General features: G+C 41.5%; 1 protein-coding gene across 1 annotated transcript in view; it reads right to left on the bottom strand.

Moving 5' to 3' along the window:
- Positions 1-370: 370 nt before the first annotated feature.
- LOC126293573 (ankyrin repeat and protein kinase domain-containing protein 1-like) overlaps positions 371-27877 on the bottom strand; it is a 53186-nt gene continuing 25679 nt past the window's right edge. Inside the window, exon 5 of the mRNA XM_049986848.1 lies at positions 371-1098. Coding sequence (XP_049842805.1) covers positions 606-1098 — 493 coding nt within the window. The 3' untranslated portion in view covers positions 371-605. The remainder of the gene's footprint in view (positions 1099-27877) is intronic.

The raw sequence follows: 27877 nt of genomic DNA, 5'->3' as shown, positions 1-27877 counted from the left end.
GTTCCTACCCATACTGAAGACAGAACAGTAAATACACAGAGAAATACATAGTATAAGAGTTGAAGCTAAATAATACTGAAGAAATTAAAAATATAAGTCTCCCTTGAAACAGAAATCAGGGCTAATGTGGTGTGAATACTGGTAATGATATCTCATTGTAACTACAGACCTAATTGTTGAATAATCTGCAATGGCAGAAGTAGCAATAAATTCAGTCAGATCTCAAATAAAGGTGCACTCTAAGCATAGAGAGTATATGGCAGTAATCTAAGTATGGCAAAATTGACAGTGGTTTCACATAGCACCAAATATGCTCCTACAAAATACATTTCAGTAATCAAATCTTCTAGGAAAGTGGTGTTTATTAAAAATGGAGTTTATCTTCATTGACATTTCTCACGACAAAAGGGAGTGTGCCTGTTGTTACTTACATTAGTTTACAGATACATCCCATGCTGTAATGTTACTAGAATAGTTACACATAACACTTAAATATGCAGAATGTCTGCAAGATTCACTTTTTTATGTCGTTTATTTTAAAAATAACGAAGCTACATTCAGCAAAGTGTCGCTTTCGCTTTACGCCAGAGATATCTGTGCAACTGCTACCTTTGAGTTAGCAAGGCTATAAGTTGCTGGTGTTTATTTTCTCTGCTGAAGTCCAGTGGAGTGCGCCCATTCTGGTCCGTGGCCTCCCTGTCGGCCCCCGCCTCCAGCAGCGCAACTGCCGCCTCCGTCTGGCCGTTCATTGCCGCGTAGTGCAGCGGTGTCCACCAGTTACTTTTCCTGGCGTCGGGGTGTGCATGGGACTCCACCAGAAGCCGCACCATAGCCGGCTGGCCGTGCCAAGCAGCAAGGTGGAGCGGCGTGTTCTGGTCACGGTGCCTGGCGTCGATGTCTGCCGCAGCACCCAACAGACACCTCGCTGCTTCGACTTGCCCCCTCCACGCTGCCTTGTGCAGGGCAGTCATGTTGCCGAAGAACATGTCCCTCGCCCTCACGTCGGCTCCTGCCGCCAGCAGTGCCCGCAGCTCCTCCATTGCCCCTTCCTTAGCGGCCTCGATCAGCCTCCCGCCCTTTTCCTCTGCAGTAAGGCTCCTGCACAAAGCAGAGAAATTTTCACACTTGAATACAAACACACACTTCTGGTGAACAAAACTACCATGGAAGCAGAACTGTGACCACTTCTTAAAACATATTTGCCTGGTGACAAGTATTAATTCTACATTCCTCTTTCTTCTACAATGAAATCGTAAAGTCACTGTACAGGAGACTGCAGACTACAGATGTAGGTTTCATTGGAAATTTGAAATAAATCTGGGTGAACACAAGTTGGCAGAACTGTTTCTTCATAAATATGTAACAGTTTTTTAATTTCCCATACTTTGGTTAAGTTGATAAAACAGGTTGAATAAGCTGATAAGAGATGCTGAACACAATTTACAGTGTTTAGATGTCCAACGTGTTTTTAAATTAGTGTGCTCTTAACTTAGGAATTTATTTCTCTTGTTAAGCATTTGTTTCAACAAGATGATAAATAGATTTAGTGCGGTAGTCATTTCCTGAAAAATTCCTGGAAACAGCTGTTCCTCATCGTGCTGGCTGAGAAATTTTGAGTGTCAGATGCTGAACAAACTACAAATCCTCCTAGACTAAAAGAACAGAAGTTGTAGGATATTTCTGACTATGCAGCACAGCCCCGATAAATCAGGGTACAAGATGCCACTAGAAAAAGATATCACACTTCCAAACATGCATAAAGCGGTTAGGTAAAAATTGAAATTGTCTCCATATTAAGTGGTAGCTGGGTGTGACGGAAAGGTGCAAATCATGAAAAGTGAATCCATTATTCCAAACGGGATACCTGTTTTGTGTAGAGCAATGCCACTGATGTTCTTGATTGCACCTCCTACATAGACGAGGCCTGATCCTACCTCTCTAACCATGTTAACACACAAAACACACAATTATGGTCAATGGAGGTTCTTCATGGTGCGCTTGAAACCTTACTGCATGATCATAATTCGATGATGATTATGATGATAATGTTTGGTTTGTGGGGCACTCAACTGTGCGGTTATCAGCGCCTGTACAAATTCCCAACCTTTGCTCAGTCCAATCTCGCCACTTTCATGAATGATGATGAAGTGATGATAACGAGAGAAACACCCAGTCATCTCGAGGCAGGTGAAAATCCCTGACCCCACCAGGGATCGAACCCGGGACCCTGTGCTTGGGAAGTGAGAACGCGACCGCGAGACTACGAGCTGCAGACGATCATAATTGGAGTGTGGGTAGAAATATCCAGACAGTGCCTTATTGGCCCATTATTTTTTGAAGAAATCGTGTACAGTGAACATTATTGTTTAATGATTCGTGAATTAATTCGCTGGCTAGCTAACGAAAGCAACCAGTGATGGCTTCAACTAGATGGTGTTACTGCATGCTCAGCTAAACACTGCACACTTTCTGGAATAGTTTTATGGGAAAACCAAGTGATTCACTAACTCACTGGATATTACTCCAGAACACATTTTTCTTCGTGATGGCGCAAAATCTGAAGTGCACTGCTATTGCCCAAACACATTTTGTATCTTAAAAACTAAATTAACTATGTATTGCAGAAGAATATCCCAATTAGATCCGCACAAAGTGTTTTCCTATAAAATTTTGCAAGGTCTGTACTGTACAGTTACCCACTGATGTAATTTCCAACATACCGGGTTGGAATTACTGAACTGTATGAAAAAAAAAATTAGTTACAAAATATGATGCACATACACTTTATTCAACATGTGAACCTCACTACATGTATTCAGATGTAGACATTTTCAATATACCTACAGTAAAGTAAAGTACTGTATTGTAGCTTTACTGTATGGTTCAATGATGATGACGTCCCCTTGGGTAAAATATTCGGGAGGTAAAATAGTTCTACATTCGGATCTCCGGGCGGGGACTACTCAAGAGGATGTCACGAGGAGAAAGAAAACTGGCGTTCTACAGATCGGAGCGTGGAATGTCAGATCCCTTAATCGGGCAGGTAGGTTACAAAATTTAAAAAGGGAAATGGATAGGTTAAAGTTAGATATAGTGGGAATTAGTGAAGTTCGGTGGCAGGAGGAACAAGACTTTCGGTCAGGTGAATACTGGGTTATAAACACAAAATCAAATAGGGGTAATGCAGGAGTAAGTTTAATAATGAATAAAAAATAGGAGTGTGGGTAAGCTACTACCAACAGCATAGTGAACGCATTATTGTGGCCAAGATAGACACGATGCCTATGCCTACTACAGTAGTACAAGTTTATATGCCAACTAGCTCTGCAGATGATGAAGAAATTGATGAAATGTATGATGAGATAAAAGAAATTATTCAGGTAGTGAAGGAAGACGAAAATTTAATAGTGATGGGTGACAGGAATTCGAGAGTAGGAAAAGGGAGAGAAGGAAACATAGTGGGTGAATATGGATTGGGGGAGAGAAATGAAAGAGGAAGCCGTCTGGTAGAATTTTGCACAGAGTATAACTTAATCACAGCTAACACTTGGTTCAAGAATCATAAAAGAAGGTTGTATACATGGAAGAATCCTGGAGATACTAGAAGGTATCAGATAGATTATATAATGGTAAGAGAGAGATTTAGGAACTAGGTTTTAAATTGTAAGACATTTCCATGGGTAGATATGGACTCTGACCACAATCTATTGGTTATGAACCGTAGATTAAAACTGAAGAAATTGCAAAAAGGTGAGAATTTAAGGAGATGGGACCTGGATAAATGGACTAAACCAGAGGCTGTACAGAGTTTCAGGGAGAGCATAAGGGAACAATTGTCACAAATGTGGGAAACAAATACAGTAGAAGAAGAATGGGTAGCTTTGAGGGATGAAGTAGTGTAGGCAGCAGAGGATCAAGCAGGTAAAAATACGAGGGCTAAAAAGAATCCTTGGGTAACAGAAGGTATATTGAATTTAATTGATGAAAGGAGAAAATATAAAAATGCAGTAAATGAAGCTGGCAAAAGGGAATACAAACGTCTCAAAAATGAGATCGACAGGAAGTGCAAAATGGCTAAGCAGGGGTGGCTAGAGGACAAATGTAAGGATGTAGAGGCTTATCTCACTAGGAGTAAGATAGATACTGCCTACAGGAAAATTAAAGAGACCTTTGGAGAAAAGAGAACCACTTGTATGCATAGCAAGAGCTCAGATGGAAACCCAGTTCTAAGCAAAGAAGGGAAAGCAGAAAGGTGGAAAGAGTATATAGAGGGTCTATACAAGGGCGATGTACTTCAGGGCAATATTATGGAATTGGAAGAGGATGTAGATGAAGATAAAATGGGAGATACAATACTGTGCAGAGTGTTTGACAGAGCACTGAAAGACCCGAGTCGAAACAAGGCCCCAGGAGTAGACAACATTCCATTGGAACTACTGAAGGCCTTGGGAGAGCCAGTCCTGACAAAACTCTACCATCATGTGAGCAAGATGTATGAGACAGGCGAAATACCCTCAGACTTCAAGAAGAATATAATAATGCCAATCCCAAAGAAAGCAGGTGTTGACAAATGTGAAAATTACCGAACTATAAGTTTAATAAGTCACAGCTGCAAAATACTACCCCGAATTCTTTACAGACGAATGGAAAAACTCGTAGAAGCTAGGATTCCGCAGAAATGTTGGAACACGTGAAGCAATACTGACCCTACGACTTATCTTAGAAAATAGATTAAGGAAAGGTAAAGCTACATTTCTATCATTTGCGGACTTTAAAAAAAGCTTTTGACAATGTTGACTGGAATACTCTCTTTCAAATTCTAAAGGTGGCAGGAGTAAAATATAGGGAGCGAAAGGCTATTTACTATTTGTACAGAAACCAGATGGCAGTTGTAAGAGTCGAGGGGCATGAAAGGAAAGCAGCGGCTGGGAAGGGAGTGAGACAGGGTTGTAGCCTGTCCCCAATGTTATTCAATCTGTATACTGAACAAGCAGTGAAGGAAACAAAACAAAAATTCGGTGTAGGTATTAAAGTCCATGGAGAAGAAATAAAAACTTTGAGGTTCGCCAATGACATTGTAATTCTGTCAGAGACAGCAAAGGACTTAGAAGAGCAGTTGAATGGAATCGACAGTGTCTTGAAAGGAGGATATAAGATGAACATCAACAAAAACAAAACGAGGATAATGGAATGTAGTCGAATTAAGCTGGGTGATGCTGAGGGAATTAGATTAGGGAATGAGACACTTAAAGTAGTAAAGGAGATTAGCTATTTGGGGAGCAAAATAACTGATAAAGTTGAGAGGATATAAAATGTCGACTGGCAATGGCAAGGAAAGCGTTTCTGAAGAAGGGAAATTTGTTAACATCGAGTATGCATTTAAGTGTCAGGAAGTCTTTACTGAAAGTATTTGTATGGAGCGTAACCATGTATGGAAGTGAAACATGGACGATAAATAGTCTGGACAAGAAGAGAATAGAAGCTTTCGAAATGTGGTGCTACAGAATAATACTGAAGATTAGATGGGTAGATCACATAACTAATGAGGAGATATTGAATAGAATTGGGGAGAAGAGGAGTTTGTGGCACAACTTGACAAGAAGAAGGGACCAGTTGGTAGGACATGTTCTGAGGCATCAAGGGATCACAAATTTAGCATTGGAGGGCAGCGTGGAGGGTAAAAATCGTAGACGGAGACCAAGAGATGAATACACTAAGCAGATTCAGAAGGATGTAGGTTGCAGTAAGTACTGGGAGATGAAGATGCTTGCACAGGATAGAGTAGTATGGAGAATCGCATCAAATCAGTCTCAGGACCGGAGACAACAACAACAACAACAACAACAACAATATACCTGCCATCAATGGCGGCGATACGGCACGGATGAATAGCAAAATACAGAAATCTAATCACATGTCTTGGTACGTAAGGAAAATTTCCACGTACAATACGAGACTGGAATAGAAGGGAGAACCGATAGAGGTACTCAGGGTACCCTCCGCCACACACTGTCAGGTGGCTTGCGGAGTATGGATGTAGATGTAGATGTAGATTTCTTGACACACACGCATCAAAGCCACTGATTACGAGGAAACAATTTAGTCAATATATTTCTGATATGGCAATGTCGCTTTGAAATATACTGTTAAAATTTGTTTGCTTTTTTTTTTTTAAATCTTCCTTCTTGTTGATCGTGAGACTGATTTCAGGTCATTTTCCTTACCTATCATCGTCATGTTGGAAGCCTAGACTCCCTGTAATGTTTCGAGGCTTGGTTGCAACGTCAGTTGCTTGTAATGTCGTTGAATCAGGTTTTTTTTTATTGATAATGGAGGTGTAATCCGTCCGTTAATCTTGATTTTGCTGGCCTCACCCATTATAAATCTGTCACGTATTTGATAAATCCTGTTTTGCACATAGCTATAATAAAACATTGTATATGTTGTCAAAGTCCACAAATATTAGATTAGTTGTAATTTGTAGACTGAGACGACATAGAATATATTCATGTATATGATATCAAAAGATAGAACTTCTTCCTGTAATCAGTAAAATTATCGATTTATAATCATGCAGTGATGATCTGTATTAGTTCTTTGGGATTAACAGCACCAGTCAGTTAATAACATCTCTAGGAAATTTTTGTCCAATTAAAAATCTTTATACAAGTAAATCCTCTGCCTCTTATCGCTAATAGCTGCTCAAAAAATTCCAGAGTTATTCCATCAATGCTTGCTGCCTTATTTTTTAAGCTGATTTGATCATCTCACAAATACCTTATTTGGTGAAAGAGAGTGTTATGCTGTCGCTCTGTCCTGCAGCAATACCGCCTGTAATGATGGCCTCCTGTAGTCCTGCTTGTCTCTGGATTCACATATAGAGTGGAAGAATGCTTATAAATGTGTTGGATAATTACTTCTTTTGTCCGATGCTGTGGTCCATCCTTGTGTAATAAATTTTCTGCTGGTGCCACCTTTACCCATCTATTCTCCTGTGTAATGTGTAAGGCCTATGTTTGATCTTTAGTACAGTTATACGTTACAAATAATTTATTCACATCTGCATCACTACTCTGCAGTTCACACTTAACTGCATGACAGAAAACTGATAGAACATCTTTCAGACTATTTCTCAACCGTTCCACTGTCAAATAGTATGTGGAAACATGAAAACAAATCTTTTTGTCCATCTTCTGATTTTCCTAATTTTTTCACATCTCCCTATATGAGTGGTAGTCAACAAAATATTTCCAGGTTCTAAGTAGAACGTTAGCGATTAAAATTTAGTGGAAACATCTCACAACAATTAAAACTCATATTTTAATGACTGAAATCACTAATCGCTTATCATATCCATGAGACTCTCTCCGTTATTTGAGATAATACAAAACTAGCTGCCCTTCTTTGAATATTTGCAATTCTATCCATCATTCCTATCTAATGAATTTCCCATCCACTTAGAAATACTCCAGAACAGGCCGTGGAAGTGTAGTGTGGTCAGTCCAGCCGATATATTTGTTACATATTCTATGTGTTCTGCCTGTGAAACATAGCCTTTTGCTCACATTGCCCATAACATTTTCTATGTGATGGCTCCAATTTAAGTTCTTAGTAATTGTAATTTATTCTTAGCTGAACTGGCAATTTATAAATTTGTGTGATTTAGTGTGTAACTCAAATGTAACAAACTTTGTAGTACTCAGGACGAGGACCTCACACTTTTCGTTGCTCAGGGTTTATTACCATTTTCTGTACCATGAAGATATTTTGTGTAAATCATTTTGCAATTTGTATTGAAGTTCTGATTGGCTTTACTAGAAGGTAAACGAAGGCATCATTTGTAAAAATTCTAGAAGGATTGCTCAGATTGTCTTCTAAATCACTAATATAAATTAACACTGGTAGATGATCTCTAACACCTTCTTCTAAAACTACAACTATCACTTACATCTCAATCGATGACTTCCCGCCAATTACTACGAACTGTGACCTATCTAAACTAAATAACTAGTTCAGTCACACAACTGAAGTGATACTGTATAGCCACGGAATTTGATTGGAAGTCGCTTGTGAGAAATGGTGCCAAACATCTAGGAATATGAAATCAACTTCAGATTCCCTGTCGATAAAACTCATTACTTTGTGTAGATAAAGAACCAGTTGCGTGACACGGGGGTGACATCTTATGAATGAGTCAATACGTTGCTTCCTTTGATGTATTGTATTAAAGAATCCTAGAGCAAGTAGACAGGAATGGTGTAGGCGTATAATTCAATGGACTACTTCGAGTTCGTTCGTTGTGTATCGGTATGTCACGAGGAGCTTTCTCGTCTTTTAAGTATGGATTATTCATCTGGTTGACTCAAATTTGATACGTGCAGTGATGTCACGAATTTCACGTAAGTTATGGGTCGGCGGTTTGTGGGTGCGGAGATAATGCCTAATAGCATCCCAGAAGTGTTACATAATTTTCAGATCGGGTGAATTTTGTGGCTGAGACAGAAAAACGATTTCATTAACGTTTTCCTCAAATTACTGTTACACGATTATGGCCTTATGACATGGGCAGTTACCATGCTGGAAGATGCCATCACTGTCAAGAGAGAGAGATAAAACATGGCACGATGAAACTGGTCTGCAGAAATATACATGTGCTCCACAGCTATAAATGCGCCTTCAATTTCTACGATAAGTCACAGCCCAGGTGGCTTCTCCCCACTACATAATACTGCCACCTTCAGCCTGCACCTGTTACGCAGTGCGTGTTTCAATCAACAATTTGCGTGGATGCCCACTTATCACGATTTGTTTATCAACTTGGTGTAGCAAGATTCACGATTCATCCGACCACGTGATGTGCAGCGGGCCACTATCCTGAGTAAGCCTCTTCCTACTGCAACCTACATCCCTACATCTATTTCAATGTGCGTGTTGTATTCAAGCATTGATCTCCTCCTACAGTTTTTCTGCCCACACTTCCTTCCATTATCAAACTGATAATTCCTTGACACCTCAGGGCGTGTCCAATCGACTCTTCTTTTAGTTAAGTTGTGCCACAAATTTCTGTTTTCCCCATTTCGATTCAGTACTCTCACATCTGCTACATGATGTTCTAATGTAATTTTCAGTATTTTTAAATAGACCACTTTTCAAAACCTTCTGTTTTCTTTTCGTCTGAACTGCTTATCGTTCACGTCTCACTCTCATATACGGTTGCACTCCAGACAAATACCTACAGAAAAGTCTTCCGAAAACTGAAGTTTATATCAGATGCTAACAAATTCCTCATTCTCAGAAATACCTTTCCTAATGCAATTCCCTTGGCTTCATATGATTTATATCGACTACATTCTATTACTCTTGTTTTTCTTTTGTTGACATTCATCTCCTTTCGAGATATTATCAAAGTTCTGTGCTGTCTCTGACGTAAATAATCATTGGCATAACTCAAAATTTCCATCTCTTCTCCGTATACTTTAATCCCCTTTCCAAATTTCTACTTAGTTTCCGTCCATTGCTTGCTCAAAGTACAGACTGAATAACATGGGGGATAGGACGCACACCAGCCTTACCCTCTTCTAAACTACAGCTTCCCTTTCTTTTTTGGGGGGGGGGGGGGGGGTGGGGGGTCATCAGTGTTCTGACTGCTTTGATGTGGCCTGTCACAAATTCCTCTCCGGAGCTGGCCTCTTCATCTCAGAGTAGCACTTGCAACCTACGTCCTCAATTCTTTGTTGGATGTATTCCAATCTCTGTCTTCCTCTACAGTTTTTCCCCTTCTACAGCTCCCTCTAGTACCATGGAAGTCATTCCCTCATTTCTTAACAGATGTCCTATCATCCTGTCCTTTCTCCTTTTCAGTGTTTTCCACATATTCCTTTCCTCTCTGATTCTGCACAGAACCTCCTAATTCCTTACCTTATCAGTCCACCTAATTTTCAACATTCGTCTGTAGCACCACATCTCAAATGCTTCGATTCTCTTCTGCTCCGATTTTCCCAGAGTCCATGTTTCACTATCATACAATGCTGTACTCCAGATGAACATTCTCAGAAATTTCTTCCTCAAATTAAAGGTGATATTTGATATTACTAGACTCTCTTGACCAGGAATGCCCTTTTTTGCCATTGCTAGTCTACTTTTGATGTCCTCCTTGCTCCGTCCATCATTGGTTATTTTACTCAGTAGCTAGCAGAATTCATTAACTTCATCTACTTCATGACCATCGATCGTGATATTAAGTTTCTCGCTGTTCTCATTTCTATTACTTCTCATTATCTTCGTCTTTCTTCGATTTACTCTGTACTCATTAGCCTGTTCATTCCATTCCGCAGATCATGCAATTCTTCTTCACTTTCGCTCAGGATAGCAATGTTATCAGCGAATCGTATCATTGATACCCTTTCACTTTGAATTTTAATTCCACTCCTGAACCTTTCTTTTATTTCAATCATTGTTTCCTCGATGTACAAACTGAACAGTGGGGGCGAAAGACTATTTACACTCTTTTTAATACGAGAACTTCGTTCTTGATTGCCCACTCTTATTATTCCCTCTTGGCTGTTGTACATATTGTATATGGCCTGTCTCTCCCTATAGCCTAACTCTATTTTTCTCAGAATTTCGAACATCTTTCACCATTTTACATTGTCGAACGTTTTTTCCAGGTCGACAAATCCTATGAACGTGTCTTAAGTTTTCTTTAGTCTTCCTTCCATTATTAACTACAACGCCAGAATTACCTCTCTCATGCCTTTACCTTTTCTAAAGCCAAACTGATCGTCATCTAGCACATCCTCAATTTTCTTTTCAAATCTTCTATATATTACTCTTGTCAGCAACTTGGTTCAAATTTGTTCAAATGGCCCTGAGCGCTATGGGACTTAACTTCTTTGGTCATCAGTCCCCTAGAACTTAGAACTACTTAAACCTAACTAACCTAAGGACATCACACACATCCATGCCCGAGGCAGGATTCGAACCTGCGACCGTAGCGGTCGCGCGGTTCCATACTGTAGCGCCTGGAAACGCATGGCCACTGCGGCCGTCCCAGCAACTTGGATGCATGAGCTGTTAAGTTGATTGCGCAATAATTCTCGAACTTATCATCTTCGAAATTGTGTGGATGATATTTTTCCGAAAGTCAGGTGGTATGTCGCCAGACTCACACATTTCACACACCAACGTGAATGGTCGTTTTGTTGTCACTTCCCCCAATTATTTTAGAAATTCTGATGGAATGCTATCTATAGCTTCTGCCTTATTTGACCTTAAGTTCTCCAAATCCTGATTCTAATGCCGGGTCCCCTATCTCTCCTAAATCGACTCCTGTGTCTTCGTCTATCACATCAGACAAACTTCCCTCTCATAGAGGGTTTCAATATATTCTTTCTACCTATTCACTCTCTCGCCTGCGTTTAACAGTGGAATTCCCGTTATACTCTTAATGTTATCACCTTTGCTTTTAATGTCACCGAAGGTTGTTTTGACTTTCCTGCATGCTGAGTCAGTCCTCCCGACATTCATTCCTTTTCCGATTTCTTCACATTTTTCATGGAGCCATTTCGTCTTAGCTTCCCTGCACTTTCTGTTTACTTCATTCCTGAGCGACTTTTATTTCTACATTGCCGAGTCTCCCGGAACCTCTTTGTACTTCCTCCTTTCATCGATCTGTTGAAGTATTTCTTCTGTTACCCATGGTTTTTTTGCAGTTACTATTTTTGTACCTATATTTTCCTTCCCAACGTCTGTTATCGCGCTTTTTAGGGATGTCCATTCCTCTGTACTGCCTACTGAGCTATTCGTTATTGCGTGCTTCGTCATTCCTTAGTACTTCCGTATCCGACTTCTTTGCGTATTGAGTCTTCCCGTCTAATGTCTTAAAATTCAGCATACTCTTCATGACTGCTACGTCGTGATCTGAGTCTATATCTGCTCCTGGGTACGCCTTACCATCCATTCCGGAATCTCTGTCTGTCCATGATGTAATGTAACTGGAATCCTCCCGTATCACGCGGCCTTTTCCATGTATACCACCCCCTCTTGTGATTCCTGAACAGAGTATTCGCTATTACTAGCTGAAGTTTATTACAGAAATCAATCTTTCTCCTTTCTCATTCCTGTCCCAAGCCCATATTCCCCTGTAATCTTTTCTTCAACTTGTTCCCCTACAACTGCATTCTAGTCCCCCATGACTATTAGATTTTCAGCGCCCTTTACATATAGTATTACCCTTTCAATATCCTCATACACTTTTTCCTCTTCATCTTACGATGCCGGCATTAGAGATGGGTCGTTCGCGAACTAACGGGTCCAAAGGGACGGTTCACCGAGATGAACGGAACGAGCGAGGAACGAATTCTAAGGAACGGTCTTTCATAGTTCACTTCGATCGCTGCTTTCTACTTATAGTTCCTGGGAACGGGAAACGGTCGGTCTCGTCATCGCAACGACACAACGGCCGGTCTCGTTCCAGCCTCGGTCCCGTTCCCATCGGTCTCGTTCGGCAGGACTCGTCCTTCTTCGCGTGGCCACTCGTCGCAGTTCCACTGCCGACTGCTCAAAGTTTGTTCAGTATCGAGTTGTTGTTGTTCGTTTCGTTCGCTTCGCACGCCCATTCTAGATCTGTTTCAAACCTTTTTTAAACTCTGAACTTCTGGTTCTTTTCGTATTCTATTCAGCGTCCAAGACCGGTAATTAAAATGTATTTTATAATTACGTAAAATACATAAAATTACATGTTATGTAATACATACATCTTTTTAGGTAACAAAACGGCGTATCAGTTTACTTCACTGCAGAAGACATACTTGTAAAACGGCAAGATTTTTTGTTATTACACACGCAAAGGACGTCGGCACGGCTCACACGAGTGTCCATTTTCCGTCTTTTTTTTTTATCCAAGGTAAAAGAGCACATTTATTGTTATGGAAGCCCGCGCTTCGTAATCTAGTGTATAGCGTCACATTTTGTAAAGAGAATATGGTAACTCCTACAATATTATTTCAGTGGTACAGGGTGGCGCACGAAAAATCTGCCCCGAGTACTAGACTGCTCATTGTCGCTTACCAGTCGTCATTTATTGTTTCGAAGTTGTTTGCATTAGCTTATTTGTTATTTCTTCACTGGCTAATTATCACATGTTTATCTACTCTGCTCGTAGCGGTCAGCAAATCGTGCGTAATTGGCGAGCAGTCTGCACCCGGTGTCGGTTTTTCGTGCGCCACCTTATATTATTTCACTGCGATCAGCCACATAATGCTACAGTTGGCTAAACGAGGGGTTTTGCAGAAACTCGAATATTACAAGTGTGTGACAATTCTGTTATGAATAAAAACTCTGTACTCCAGGGGGGAGGCATTGTGTCCCCTCTTGGTGCCTTCCATCTTCAGTCACCTATGTTACAAGTTTTCATAAGAACCATATAACAAGGACAATGAACGATTAACGAGTAAAAATGAACGGTTCCCAACAAAGAGCGATCACCAATGAACTAGTTCCCAAGGATGAACGACTTTGCCCATCTCTAGTCGGCATGCATACCTGAACTATCGTTGTAGGTATTGGTTTGCTGTTGTTTCCAATAAGAAAAACCCTGTCACTGAACTGTTCACAGTAACACAATCTCTGCCCTATCTTCCTATTCATAACGAATCCAACTCCACTTGCACCATTTTCTGCTGCTGTTGATATTATCCTCTACTCATCTGACCAGAAATCCTTGTCTTCTTCACTTCACTGTTCCCTACTATAACTACCGGGTGATCAAAAAGTCAGTATAAATTTGAAAACTTAATAAACCACGGAATAATGTAGATAGAGAGGTAAAAATTGACACACATGCTTGGAATGACATGGGCTTTTATTAGAACAAAAAAAGTTCACAAAATGTCCGACAGATGGCGCTGGACTGCTACCGTGACGGGTGAGAGGTACGCCGATATGTTACAGAATCGCATCATCCCCAGCCTCGCTGATAAACACCTGCTGGAACGTACGATGTTTATGCAGGATGGCACTCCACCCCATATTGTCAGACGCGTGAAAGATCTCTTGCGTACGTCGTTTGGTGATGATCGTGTGCTCAGCCGCCACTTTCATCATTCTTGGCCTCCCAGGTCCCCAGACCTCAGTCCGTGCGATTATTGGTTTTGGGGTTATCTGAAGTCGCAAGTGTATCGTGATCGACCGACATCTCTAGGGATGCTGAAAGACAACATCCGACGCCAATGCCTCACCGTAACTCCGGAGATGCTTTACAGTGCTGTTCATAACATTATTCCTAAACTACAGCTATTGTTCAGGAATAATGGTGAACATATTGAGCATTTCCTGTAAAGAACATCATCTTTGCTTTGTCTTCCTTTGTTATGCTAATTATTGATATTCTGATCAGAAGAAGCGCCATCTGTCTCTATCTACATTATTCCGTGATTTATTCAGTTTTCAAATTTATACTGACTTTTTGATCACCCGGTAAATTGAGACTTTGCATTTCCCTTTTCACATTTTCTCGTTTCCCTACCATGTTCAAGCTTCTGACAGTCCACGCCCCAACTCGTAGAATTGTTTCGTTGATTATGCAGTCTTTTTCTCATGGTAACCTCTCATTTGGCAGTCTCCTCCCGGAGATCCGAATGGGGGACTATTCCGGAATCTTTTGTTAAAGGAGAGATCATCATAAACTGGCCACATTTTCTATGGAGACACGTTACGTCTCTTTAATGCAGTGGTTTCCATTGCCTTCTGCATCCTCATGCCGTTGATCTTTGTTGATTCTTCCGCCTTCGGCGACAGTGTTCCACCCCTAGAACGAAAGATTGCCCTGAACCTCTGTCTGCTACTCCGTCCTCTGACAAGGCCGTTGGCAGAATGAGGGGTGACTTCTTATTCCTGAAGTCTTCAGCCGCCAGTGCTGATTATTAATCAAAATTAAAGCAGTGGCGGAATTCTAACCCGGGACCGAAGACGTAATGAATCAAAGACACTACCCCAAGAGCACTGATAGTTTTGTAAAATTTGCTCCTGTCACCACCTAGCTACAATTAAATTGGAATTAATAAATTATTTGTAGCATCTAAGGTTATTTCAAATGTCTCACATACATGGGGTGGACAAAAGTATGGAAACACCACACACGTAGCACTTTACCGTGCCTGATGCAGTGTAGGAAAACCTTTGGGACTCAAAAACAGCTTCAAGTTGTCTCGAAATGGATAACTACAGGCACTGTATAATTTAAAGGGATTCTTGAACCATTTTCCTGCATAATCGAGGTAAGTTCGAATAATAATGATGGAGACAGATAGTGATCACAAGCGCTTCTCTCGAAACCAGACCTCAAAGGCTCAATAATAATGTAATCTGGTGACTGTGGTGGACAGGGCAGATGCAACAGTTTGTCTGGTGCGCAAAAAACCATTCTTGGAAGTTGTGAGGTGCGTGAACAGGTTTTCTTTCACACAGCATTACCATTAGGGAAAGAACGTAGTACTAGGGGTGGAGACTATTAGGCAAAATGGACACACAATCCTTGAAAGCAATGTGATTTTGCACAGTAAGCATGGGGCCATGGAATACCGCGAAACGGTACCCCATATCATCACTGACTCCACCTTATTTCATTCTTGGCTGAAGTTGTAATCAGTGTCAAATAAGATTCATCTGAACAAATAACATTCATCCAATGGTCCATTGTCCAGGTTCTATGGCTTTGGTAGCACGTTTTCCTGTTACGGGCATTTGCATCACTGATGAGTGATTTTGGAATTCCCTGCAAATCCCTTCTCCTGGCACTGCCTTCGTGTTGTTTTGCTGCTAATAGGTTTCGTGAATGTGACATTCAACTCTACAACCACTTTAGCAATGTCGTCCATTTATTTTTCGTGACAATCATCTTCAGTAACCGTCCATAACGATCACTGGACACAAACTTTCGTCAGCGTTTTGACATACCGGATGATGTTTTTCCGCTTTCCCTGCATGCGGTATAAATCTTTGATACGATGTCTGCTGAAACACCAGACGCTTTGATTACCATGAGTATGTAACTACCCACCATACGAACACCAACATTTTACCTACATTTGAATTCACTTACCCCCGACGCAATTCGTTGACAACTATGGAGAACACTATTCTGATCTCGACTGACTCTTGCAACGAATTGAGAAAATTGGACAAGTGCCGTTTGTGCTCAAAAATAAAATAGCAAACTGGAGGGTTAGCCAGCATCTGCATTCATGTTCGACCACACATTTCTTGCGCTCTTTCCATATTTTTGTACGACCGCTGTATGCTGCAAACCAGGTAGAATAACTTTGTCAAGGCTGCTCCCCAAGGATCTCAACAATTCTTCTAGTGAAGGGGGTCTCACTTCCACGTGGGTCTTTCAGAACTCTCAAGTTCTTCTCGCTGTATCATGCTTTTCATATCCCCTCCTCTTCTGTTTCCATGATATGCTTCTCAGGTTTAGCCCTCTTATGCACACACTCTACACATACTTCCCACCTTTCAGCTTTCTCTCCTTCACTTAGTAACGGTTTACATCTAAGCTCTTGATATTGATACAGCTTCTGCATTTTTCTCCAATTGACAGCATCTATGTTTCTCATATTTAAGCATGTATCTACAGTCCAGTCTTTGCCCTCTAGCTACTCCTGCTCAGCTATTTTGGAGTTACTGCCACTCTCGTTTTTACATATCTCTAGTCCCTGTTGCGTTATCTTATGCTCCATTCTTTTTCACTCTTCATCACACTACTCGCCATTATAATTGCTACACCACGAAGATGACGAGCTACAGACGCGAAATTTAACCGACAGCTTTTCAGAGCATTCACACAAGGTTCGCGCCACCTACAACTTGCTGAGATGAGGAAAGTTTCCAACCGATTTTCATACACAAACAGCAGTTTCCCGGCGTTAGCTGGTGAAACGTTGTTGTGATGCCTCGTGTAAGAAGGAGAAATGCCTACCATCACGTTTCAGACTTTGATAACGGTCGGATTGTAGCCTATCGCGATTGCAGTTTACCGTATCGCGACATTGTTGCTCGCGTTGGTCGAGATCCAATGACTGTTAGCAGAATATGGAATCGGTGGGTTCAGGAGGGTAATACGGAACGCCGTGCTCGATCCCAACGGCCTCTTATCACTAGCAGTCGAGATGACAGGCATCTTATCCGCATGGCTGTAACGGACCGTGCAGCCACGTATCGATCCCTGAGTCAACAGATGGGGACGTTTGCAAGACGACAAAGATCTGCACGAACAGTTCGACAACATTTACAGCAGCATAGACTATCAGCTGGGAGACCACGGCTGCGGTTACCCTTGACGCTGCATCACACACAGGAGCGCCTGCGATGGTGTACTCGACGACGAACCTGGGTGCACGAATGGCAAAACGTCATTTTTTCGGATGAATCCAGGTTCTGTTTACAGCATCGTGATGGTCGCATCCGTGTTTGGCGACATCGCGGTGAACGCACATCGTCATCGCCATACTGGCGTATCACCTGGCGTGATGGTGTAGGGTGGCATTGGTTACACGTCTCGGTCACCTCTTGTTCGCATTGAAGGCACTTTGAACAGTGGACGTTACATTTCAGATGTGTTACGACCCGTGGTTCTACCCTTCATTCGATCCCTGCGAAACCCTACATTTCAGCAGGACAATGCACGACCGCATGCTGCAGGTCCTTTACGGGCCTTTCTGGATGCAGAAAATGTTCGACTGCTGCCCCGGCCAGGACATTCTCCAGATCCCTCACCAATTGTAAATGTCTGGTCAATGGTAGACGAGCAACTGGCTGGTCACAATACGCCAGTCACTACTCTTGATGAACTGTGGTATCGTGTTGAAGCTGCATGGGCAGCTGCACCTGTACACGCCATCCAAGCTCTGTTAGACTCAATGCCCAGGCGTATCGAGGCCGTTATTACGGCTAGAGGTGGTTGTTCTGGGTAGTTATTTCTCAGGATCTATGCACCCAAATTGCGTGAAAATGTAATCACAGGTCAGTTCTAGTATAATATATTTGTCCAATGAATACCCGTTTATCATCTGCATTTCTTCATGGTATAGCAATTTTAATGGCCAGTAGTGTATCTCCTATGTTATCCAGGGGTTTATACTAAGCCTTGTGTTTTAAGCAACATGATCTTCAGCCTGATGGATTCTGTCTCGGGTTCTTTACCAGACGATAGTTTCATAATTTTTCTGACGTTTCACCAGCACGAGTGACTGGCACTGTCAAAGCTTCACCTCCCATTGGGGACTGGAGTCAAGCTCGCACCTGCAGATTATACGTATGCGCTCCAACGTCCAGTCCATTTTCCATCATCGTTTACGTGCCGTTCTCCTCTTGGTACCTGCAACAGTCATTGGCTGCACCAGGGAAATCTGTGATCTGTTCACGATGAGGCTTTCTTCTTCTTTGTTGAAGCTATTCTCATGTGTGTGTATTTCCACAGCTTCTCTGAACAAGTAGGTGTAATAGCTCTTCTCTACAGCCATAACTTCTGTGTCAGAATCACTACGTGGTCGCCCTCACGTAGCACATGCTTCGCCACGGCCTGTTTCTCCACCTGTCACAACCTGCAATGCCACGCATCTTCTGCGATTCTGGTCTTGATTGATGGGCCATGCATTCCAACATAAACTTTTACACATGTTCATGATATGCGGTATATTTCCGACATTGCAAATGGTTCCTTTTTCTCCTTTGCCGACCTGAGACACGCTTTGATCTTTTTCGTCGATTTATAGATAGTCTTTACACCGTGTTAGCGCAAAATACGGTCAATTCAGAAAAATTATACCAGACAGCTTGCTCCTTCACGCCTTACCCTAGTACATATTGTCCTACCATCTTTCTATTCTTTTCCCACTATCCAATTCCAGTCTATCACAATTAAGTTTTGTCTTCATTAACTATATGAATCTTTCTTATCTCCTCATACATTCTCCGAATCATCATCTGAAGGCCTGGCTGGTATATGAACTGTTTTTTTTTACTTTGGTGGGTGTGATTTCGATTCTATCTTGGATACAATAATGTGTTCACTATGCAGGTTCTCGTAGCTTACCTTCATTCCCATTTTTTGATTCATTATTAGATCACATTATTGTTCGGTATTGATAACCCTATTCTCGTCTCATGAGAACTCTGCTTCTTCCAGCTATTGCACTTCAATAATTCCCAGCATATCTAACTTCAGTCTGACCATTTCCCTTAAATGATAATTAAATCAAGACCCTACGCTGTCGACAGGCGTTGATGTACATCAATGGGGATAGTTGAAAGGGTGTGCCCCAACCGGGACTCGAACCCAGGATCTCTTGCTTACATGGCACACGCTCTATCCATCTGAGCTGCCGAGGGAACAGAGGATAGTGCGACTGCAGGGATTTATCCCTTTCACGCCCCCCGTGAGACCCAAATTCCCAACTTAATGTTCACACACTACATTCGTGGTGCCCCTGCCAATTACACGGTTTACTCGCGACAGAAAATCTTAACGAGTCCCGTAAGAGTTCGGTCAAGGCGTGTGCATCCAGCACATAAGAAGAAGGTCAATGGCCGGTTAGCCTTAACTGTATGAGGATGGTATCAGTTCTTTTCGACATGTCCGCAAGAACAGATACCATCTTCATATACGAGTATTTCCCTTAAATTCTCTGTGCTACCTTACTGATTAAGTGGTCTAATATTCCGTACTCTTGTCTGTGTAATGCTACTTTTGTTTGTCCCTGAAAACTAGTTTACCTCTGGAATATTTTATCAAAAAGTATGAAGCCATACAGTAGAGCTGCACAGCTTACGGATAAACAAAAGTGCTGTAGTTTGCCGTTTGCAGTATCAACAAAGCAAGAAAATGTTAGTTACTTAAATTATCTATTGCATTCAATCACAAATTTTTCAAGTTTTATTAAATTACATGATCCATTTCGAAACCATCTCCAGGTGCAAATCGCATAATACATAATTTAAATTTTCTATATAGTGAGGTGAAATACATTTACCTTTTATGAGAAAGTTGCATGTTAGGTTTTGTGAATCAAGCGTGGAAAATGTGAGGAACAATACAACAAACACTAAAAAAACTTACTAAACAAACAAGGAAGAACATTTTTAACATTCTGATGACAGCACATGTAGGTTTACATATTTTGTCATCACATATCACATCACTCAGGACAGAAATTTCTTTATATCTTTTAAAAACGTTTCACAGATGTAGTTTAGCCTAATGTAATCAAATATGAAGTCTACCTCATACTGTCAGAGATCTGAGTTTTGACTTATGCTCGGAATACATTTAAAATAAACTCCTGGAAATGGAAAAAAGAACACATTGACACCGGTGTGTCAGACCCACCATACTTGCTCCGGACACTGCGAGAGGGCTGTACAAGCAATGATCACAAGCACGGCACAGCGGACACACCAGGAACCGCGGTGTTGGCCGTCGAATGGCGCTAGCTGCGCAGCATTTGTGCACCGCCGCCGTCAGTGTCAGCCAGTTTGCCGCGGCATACGGAGCTCCATCGCAGTCTTTAACACTGGTAGCATGCCGCGACAGCGTGGACGTGAACCGTATGTGCAGTTGACGGACTTTGAGCGAGGGCGTATAGTGGGCATTGCTCAACACGTGGGGCGTGAGGTCTCCACAGTACATCGATGTTGTCGCCAGTGATCGGCGGAAGGTGCACGTGCCCGTCGACCTGGGACCGGACCGCAGCGACGCACGGATGCACGCCAAGACCGTAGGATCCTACGCAGTGCCGTAGGGGACCGCACCGCCACTTCCCAGCAAATTAGGGACACTGTTGCTCCTGGGGTATCGGCGAGGACCATTCGCAACCGTCTCCATGAAGCTGGGCTACGGTCCCGCACACCGTTAGGCCCAACATCGTGCAGCCTGCCTCCAGTGGTTTCGCGACAGGCGTGAGTGGAGGGACGAATGGAGACGTGTCGTCTTCAGCGATGAGAGTCGCTTCTGCCTTGGTGCCAATGATGGTCGTATGCGTGTTTGGCGCCGTGCAGGTGAACGCCACAATCAGGACTGCATACGACCGAGGCACACAGGGCCAACACCCGGCATCATGGTGTGGGGAGCGATCTCCTACACTGGCCGTACACCTCTGGTGATCGTCGAGGGGACACTGAATAGTGCACGGTACATCCAAACCGTCATCCAACCCATCGTTCTACCATTCCTAGACCATCAAGGGAACTTGCTGTTCCAACAGGACAATGCACGTCCGCATGTATCCCGTGCCACCCAACGTGCTCTAGGAGGTGTAAGTAAACTACCCTGACCAGCAAGATCTCCGGATGTGTCCCCCATTGAGCATGTTTGGGACTGGATGAAGTGTCGTCTCACGCGGTCTGCACGTCCAGCACGAACGCTGGTCCAACTGAGGCGCCAGGTGTAAATGGCATGGCAAGCCGTTCCACAGGTGTAAGTAGGCTGTTTATGTTTTCTTATTGGTAACGCCGCTTAGCGCTCGGTATGAAAAATCACTGGCTGTGCTGTGTGCAGTCTGTGTTTAGTTTGCATTGTTGTCTGCCATTGTAGTGTCGGGCAGCGGCAGCTGGATGCTAACAGCGCGTAGCGTTGCGCAGTTGGAGGTGAGCCGCCAGCAGTGGTGGACGTGGGGAGAGAGATGGCGGAGTTTTGAAATTTGTAAGAACTGGTGTCATGTACTGATATATATATTATGACTATTAAGGAAAATACATTGTTTGTTCTCTATTAAAATCTTTCATTTGCTAACTGTGCCTATCAGTAGTTAGTGACTTCCGTAGTTTGAATCTTTTAGTTAGCTGGCGGTAGTGGCGCTCGCTGTATTGCAGTAGTTCGAGTAACGAAGATTTTTGTGAGGTAAGTGATTTGTGTAACGTATAGGTTAATGTTAGTCAGGGCCATTCTTTCGTAGGGATTTTAGGAAGTCAGATTGCGTTGCGCTAAAAATATTGTGTGTCAGTTTAAGCACATTCGTGTATAATTGTTCAAAGAGGACATTTCACATAGACCAGTCTTGTACAATTTTTCTAAGGGGACGTTTCACAGGACTACATCCAGCATCTCTACGATCGTCTCCATGGGAGAATAGCAGCCTGCATTGCTGCAAAAGGTGGATATACACTGTGCTAGTGCCGACATTGTGCATGCTCTGTTGCCTGTGTCTATGTGCCTGTGGTTCTGTCAGTGTGATCATGTGATGTATCTGACTCCAGGAATGTGTCAATAAAGTTTCCCCTTCCTGGGACAATGAATTCACTGTGTTCTTATTTCAATTTCCAGGAGTGTAACTCTTTCAAATTACTAACGTAATTATGAGTAGCGAAATTTGTCTGTTAATTTAACATGAATACAGGTTCTCTCACTTTGTCGAGGTATATTTCCAGCTATTCAAACTGAAATGAGAACAATTTGCATGAATATCAAGAGCTTTGATGGAAACCCAGTTCTAAGCAAAGAAGGGAAAGCAGAAAGGTGGAAGGAGCATATAGAGGGTCTACACAAGGCGATGTACTTGAGGACAATATTATGGAAATGGAAGAGGATGTAAATGAAGATGAAATGGGAGATATGATACTGCGCGAAGAGTTTGACAGAGCATTGAAAGACCTGAGTCGAAACAAGGCCCCTGGAGTAGATAACATTTCATTAGGACTACTGACAGCCTTGGGAGAGCCAGTCCTGACAAATCTCTACCATCTGATGAGCAAGATGTGTGGGACAGGCGAAATACCCTCAGATTTCTAGAAGAATATAATAATTCCAATCCCAAAGAAAGCAGATGTTGACAGATGTGAAAATTAACGAACTATTAATTTAATAAGTCACAGCTGTAAAATATTAACACGAATTCTTTACTGACCTCGGGGAAGATCAGTTTGGATTCCGTAGAAATACTGGAACACGTGAGGCAATACTGACCTTATGACTTATCTTAGAAGAAAGATTAAGGAAAGGCAAACCTACGTTTCTAGCGTTTGTAGACTTAAAGAAAGCTTTTAACAATGTCGACTGGAACACTCTCTTTCAAATTCTAAAGTTGGCAGGGGTAAAATACAGGGAGCGAAAGGCTATTTACAATTTGTACAGAAACCAGATTGCAGTTATAAGAGTCGAGGGGCATGAAAGGGAAGCAGTGGTTGGGAAGGGAGTGAGACAGGGTTGTAGCCTATCCTCGATGTTATTCAATCTGTATATTGAGCAAGCAGTGAAGGAGTAGGTATTAAAATCAATGAGGAAGAGATAAAAACTTTGAGGATCGCAGATGACATTGTAATTCTGTCAGAGACAGCAAAGGACTTGGGAGAGCAGTTGAACGGAATAGACAGTATCTTGAAAGGAGAGTATAAGATGAACATCAACAAAAGCAAAACGAGGATAATGGAATCTAGTCGAATTAAATCAGGTGATGCTGAGGGAATTAGATTAGGAAATGAGACGCTTAAAGTAGTAAAGGAGTTTTGCTATTTGGGGAGAAAAATAACTGATGATGGTCGAAGTAGAGAGGATATAAAATGTAGACTGGCAATGGCAAGGAAAGCGTTTATGAAGAGGAAAAATTTGTTTACATCGAGTATAGATTTAAACGTCAGGAAGTCGTTTATGAAAGTATTTGTATTTAGTGTAGCCATGTATGGAAGTGAAACGTGGACGATAAATAGTTTAGACAAGAAGAGAATAGAAGTGTTCGACATGTGATAATACAGAAGAATGCTGAAGATTAGATGGGTAGGTATATCACATAACTAATGAGGAGATACTGAATAGAATTAGAGAGAAGAGGAGCTTGTGGTACAACTTGTCTAGAAGAAGGGATCGGTTGGTAGGACATGTTCTGAGACATCGAGGGATCACCTATTTAGTATTGGAGGGCAGCGTGGAGGGTAAAAATCGTAGAGGGAGACCAAGAGATGAATACACTAAGCAGATTCAGAAGTCTGTAGGCTGCAGTAGGTATTGGGAGATGAAGAAGCTTGAACTGGATAGAGTAGCATCGAGAGCTGCATCAAACCAGTCTCAGGACTGAAGGCCACAACAACAACAACAACAGGTATTTAATTGACTTTACGGCTTTAGATTAGACTGATTTTTCGTGCAACCGAAGTTTAACGAGTTCGTTTTAGCACTCATGTGGATGACCTCACACTTTTCGTTATTTAGGGTCAACTGCCACTTTTCGCACCATTCAGATATTTTTTTAAAATCGTTTTTCAGTTTGTTTGGATTTTCTGATGACTTTATTATCGATAAACGACAGTGTCATCTGCTAACAATCGAAGACGGCTGCTCAGATTGTGTCCTAAACCGTTCATATAGATAAGGAACAGCAAAGGGCCTATAACACTACCTTCGGGAACGCCAGAAATCACTTCCGTTTTACTCGACGACTTTCCGTCAATGCATGTGCATGTGCGAACATTACGGAAGGCGAACTACTCGCTGTTGAGAGGAATGTCGTTACACGTATTGCCAAATGCATTGAGCTTGACGGACATCATTTTGAGCATTTATTGCATTAATGTGGTATTTACAGGTAATTACGCTGTAACGGCATGCGTTCTGAGGAATGGTAAGTTCACAAAGATACATGTATCACATTGGAACAACCGAAATAAAATGTTCAAACGTACCTACGTACTGTATTTTAATTTAAACAACCAACCTGTTAACCAACTGTTCGTCTAAAATTTTGAATCATATGTTTGTGACTGTTACAGCCCCATCTATCACAAAGCGAAAAAAGTGGTCCAACTAAAACATTCATATTTCTTTATGTACTACACGAATATGTTACAAAAAATGGGGTTTCCTATTTTTTAAAAACGCAATTGAAATCCGTTTTACCTATGGCAGCGCCGTCTAGCGGGCCAACCATAGCGCCATCTGGTTTCCCCCTTCAAGCTAGACGAGTTTCGTACTTTGTAGTTTTTTCGTTTGTCGTTCACTGCCGATGCACCACCCTCTACACTGAAGAGCTTGCTTATGTTTGTCTCTCGTTCCTTGCTAGCGCCACGTCTATATCTCACAAATTTAAGTATTGTAATCATTTTGTAATAAACTCCACTAATACGATTTGCTTGAATTGTTGTCTAGCGGTCCGAGAAATCAGCTCTCCTAGGCACCCTATATAGACGAGTGGACAGAACATTACAAGGGCAGACTTTACTACTGACTAAGTTTGACACTCTGAAAGAATGAGGATAGCGTATTTTTTGGGCCAGTTTGTGATCACAGATGAAACTTTGGTGCACTAGTATACCTCAGAGACAAAACAACAGTTACAGCAGTGGAAACTTGCTGTTTCTCCGCCACCAAAGAAAGGAAAGACAACTCCTTCAGCGGGAAAGGTCGTGGCATCAATGGTCTGGAATGCGAAGGGGACTCTGTTGGTAGATTATCTCCCCACTGGGCAAACAATTACTGGAGAACACTATGCTAACTTTCTGGACAAATTGCAACAAAAGATAAGTAAAAAATGGCCACGTTTAACGAGGAAGAAAGTCGTCTTCCATGAAGACAATGCGCGCCTACTCACATGTACCGTTGCCATGGCAAAATTACGCGAACTAAGGTACGGACTGTTGCACATCCATCTTATTCATCTGGTGTGGCTCCGTCAGACTTCCTTCTCTTCCCAAAACTGAAAATTGTTCTTGGTGGACGAAGATTCACTTCAAACGAAGTATTGATAACCGGAGTTGACAACTATTTTGCAGGCTCGGAGGAAACTCGTTTTCGAGATGGGATTGAGGCACTACAACATCGTTCGACCAAGTGCATCAATCTACAAGGAGACTATATTGAAAAATAAAAATAGATTCAGTGATGTAAGTACTTCTTTTCTGTTCCGTTCTGAGAACATTTCAAATCACCCTAATACTTAAAAATTCAGATGCAAAATTGCCACCTGCAAGAGTTGGAGACAATGTTCGCATCCGTGTACCACACACAGACAGCGGTGGTGCGGGTCCCAGGGACATTCTTGCAGTTGTGATGAACGTCGAAGGCACGTTCCACAAGCTGGGGCTCTATTCTCAACATGACACTTCTCACATTGCAATACGTGGCCAAAGAAGAAAAATCATATGAACCACATCATCTTCGCAGTCACTGACTTGTGGACAAGGGTGCAACTGATGTAGCTGCTCTACTAAATGCGCCACAAATCGCTGCAAATACAGAAATAAGAAAATATTGTGTAATTTCAAATGTCATAAAAGCTCAACTTGTTGCAATAAGTTAACACTGATTGTATTAAAAAAAAAGATTTATAAAGTGAATATACTGTATAAAATTTATATTCTTATAAGTTGAGATTTAAATTATACATATTCATCCACTCTTTATTTCTGATCCTGGCCAACCTGTCTAATCCACTTCGCCAAACTGACCAGCCAGATACCGAACTCAAGAAATGATCGGATGTTGACCAGTTAGCTTACTGACTTATACAATTTGAAATTGTTCAATCAAATTTGTTTTGCTTCTTTCTTCATAGTTTGGCCGATCGGTCTCAGCCACTGTGGGAAGTGACCGACCGAATCCTGAAATCAGGACAAGTTAGGACATTGGCTAGCAAATTTAAAGCAACATTGGTCACTTCGTGACTTAGCTGGCCATATCCCACTTTCCCCCGATTTTGGACTTTGGCCATAGTACATATATTATTCTTGGCCTATACTTTTAATATTTAAATGAAATTTTGTTAAAACTATTTTCAAATTTATGCTTTCAGTGTAAGACCTCATGGCTCTATATTTTTAAAGTTTCACATTTTTAATATTCAGTTTTTGGTACTTTATTTCCGGTTTTGCAGTCTAGTATTTTATCCCGTTTTGCATGCCACTATTTAACACACGTTTTCGCGTAATTTGATTTTTGTAATTTTAGCATATAGTCCTGTGTTGTTAAGCATATAGCATCTGTGGCCTTTCTTGCTTATTCCACACTCTCAATACCCCTCACTCCATTGTATAATTTTACTATTTTATGACGTTTACATTTTAATTACTCACTGTTCTATGTTATTAGTATTCAAACTACTAGTTTCACACTATTATGCATTCTATAATTTTAGCAAGATCCCCCTTGTTAAACTCATGACATCTCCAATATTCCTTCTCTATTTTCTCTCCCCTCACCTCTCTCTCTATTTCCCTCCCCCTCCCCTCCCCCTCCAAAACCACAAACAACATCCCTTTATAACACAGACAGCATCTGCAAAACTCTGTACTCTGATATGTGCTTCTGAGTGAACAAGATGGGTTGTTGATGCAACTACTCAGATAAATTTTACATTCACGTACAATTATTCTTTTCTATTGATCAAAACGTGTAATTTGAATAAAAAGGGGGAACTGAGATGTAATAATAAATGGAAATTATCTTAAATTTTCTGTATTAATTCACAAGCACCCACTCTGATGCCTAGAAAAACATATTTTTCTCAATATTTTTGAACTTGTGTTCTGTTTTAATATATGTAACAATTCCTTCTTGTCTATCATTACTTTTGCAAGAGTAAGAGGGTAGAGTGTAATCTCTTATGTGTATTTTTTCTAACCCTGCGATCATGTTGTGCTCATTTAGGCTCATTACACACTACAAGGCATTGATTAAGCCAAAAGCATCGTATGCAGCAGAAACAGTATCATGAATTTCAAAGGCCAAATGGAGAAACTTGAACTAAAGGAAAGAAAAATTTTAAGAAAAATCGTAGGACCAAAATTTCAAGACAATAAGGTTATATACATCAAAAATGAAACTCTCTACAAGAAAATTGAAAAACTTTCAGATGCTATGCGTAAAAGAAGGATACATTTTTATGGCCAACTTCTCAGAATG

The sequence above is a fragment of the Schistocerca gregaria genome, chromosome 10, assembly GCF_023897955.1.
Source record: "Schistocerca gregaria isolate iqSchGreg1 chromosome 10, iqSchGreg1.2, whole genome shotgun sequence".
NCBI classification, from domain to species: Eukaryota; Metazoa; Arthropoda; class Insecta; order Orthoptera; family Acrididae; genus Schistocerca; species Schistocerca gregaria.
This window is presented reverse-complemented; position numbering and strand designations above follow the sequence as displayed.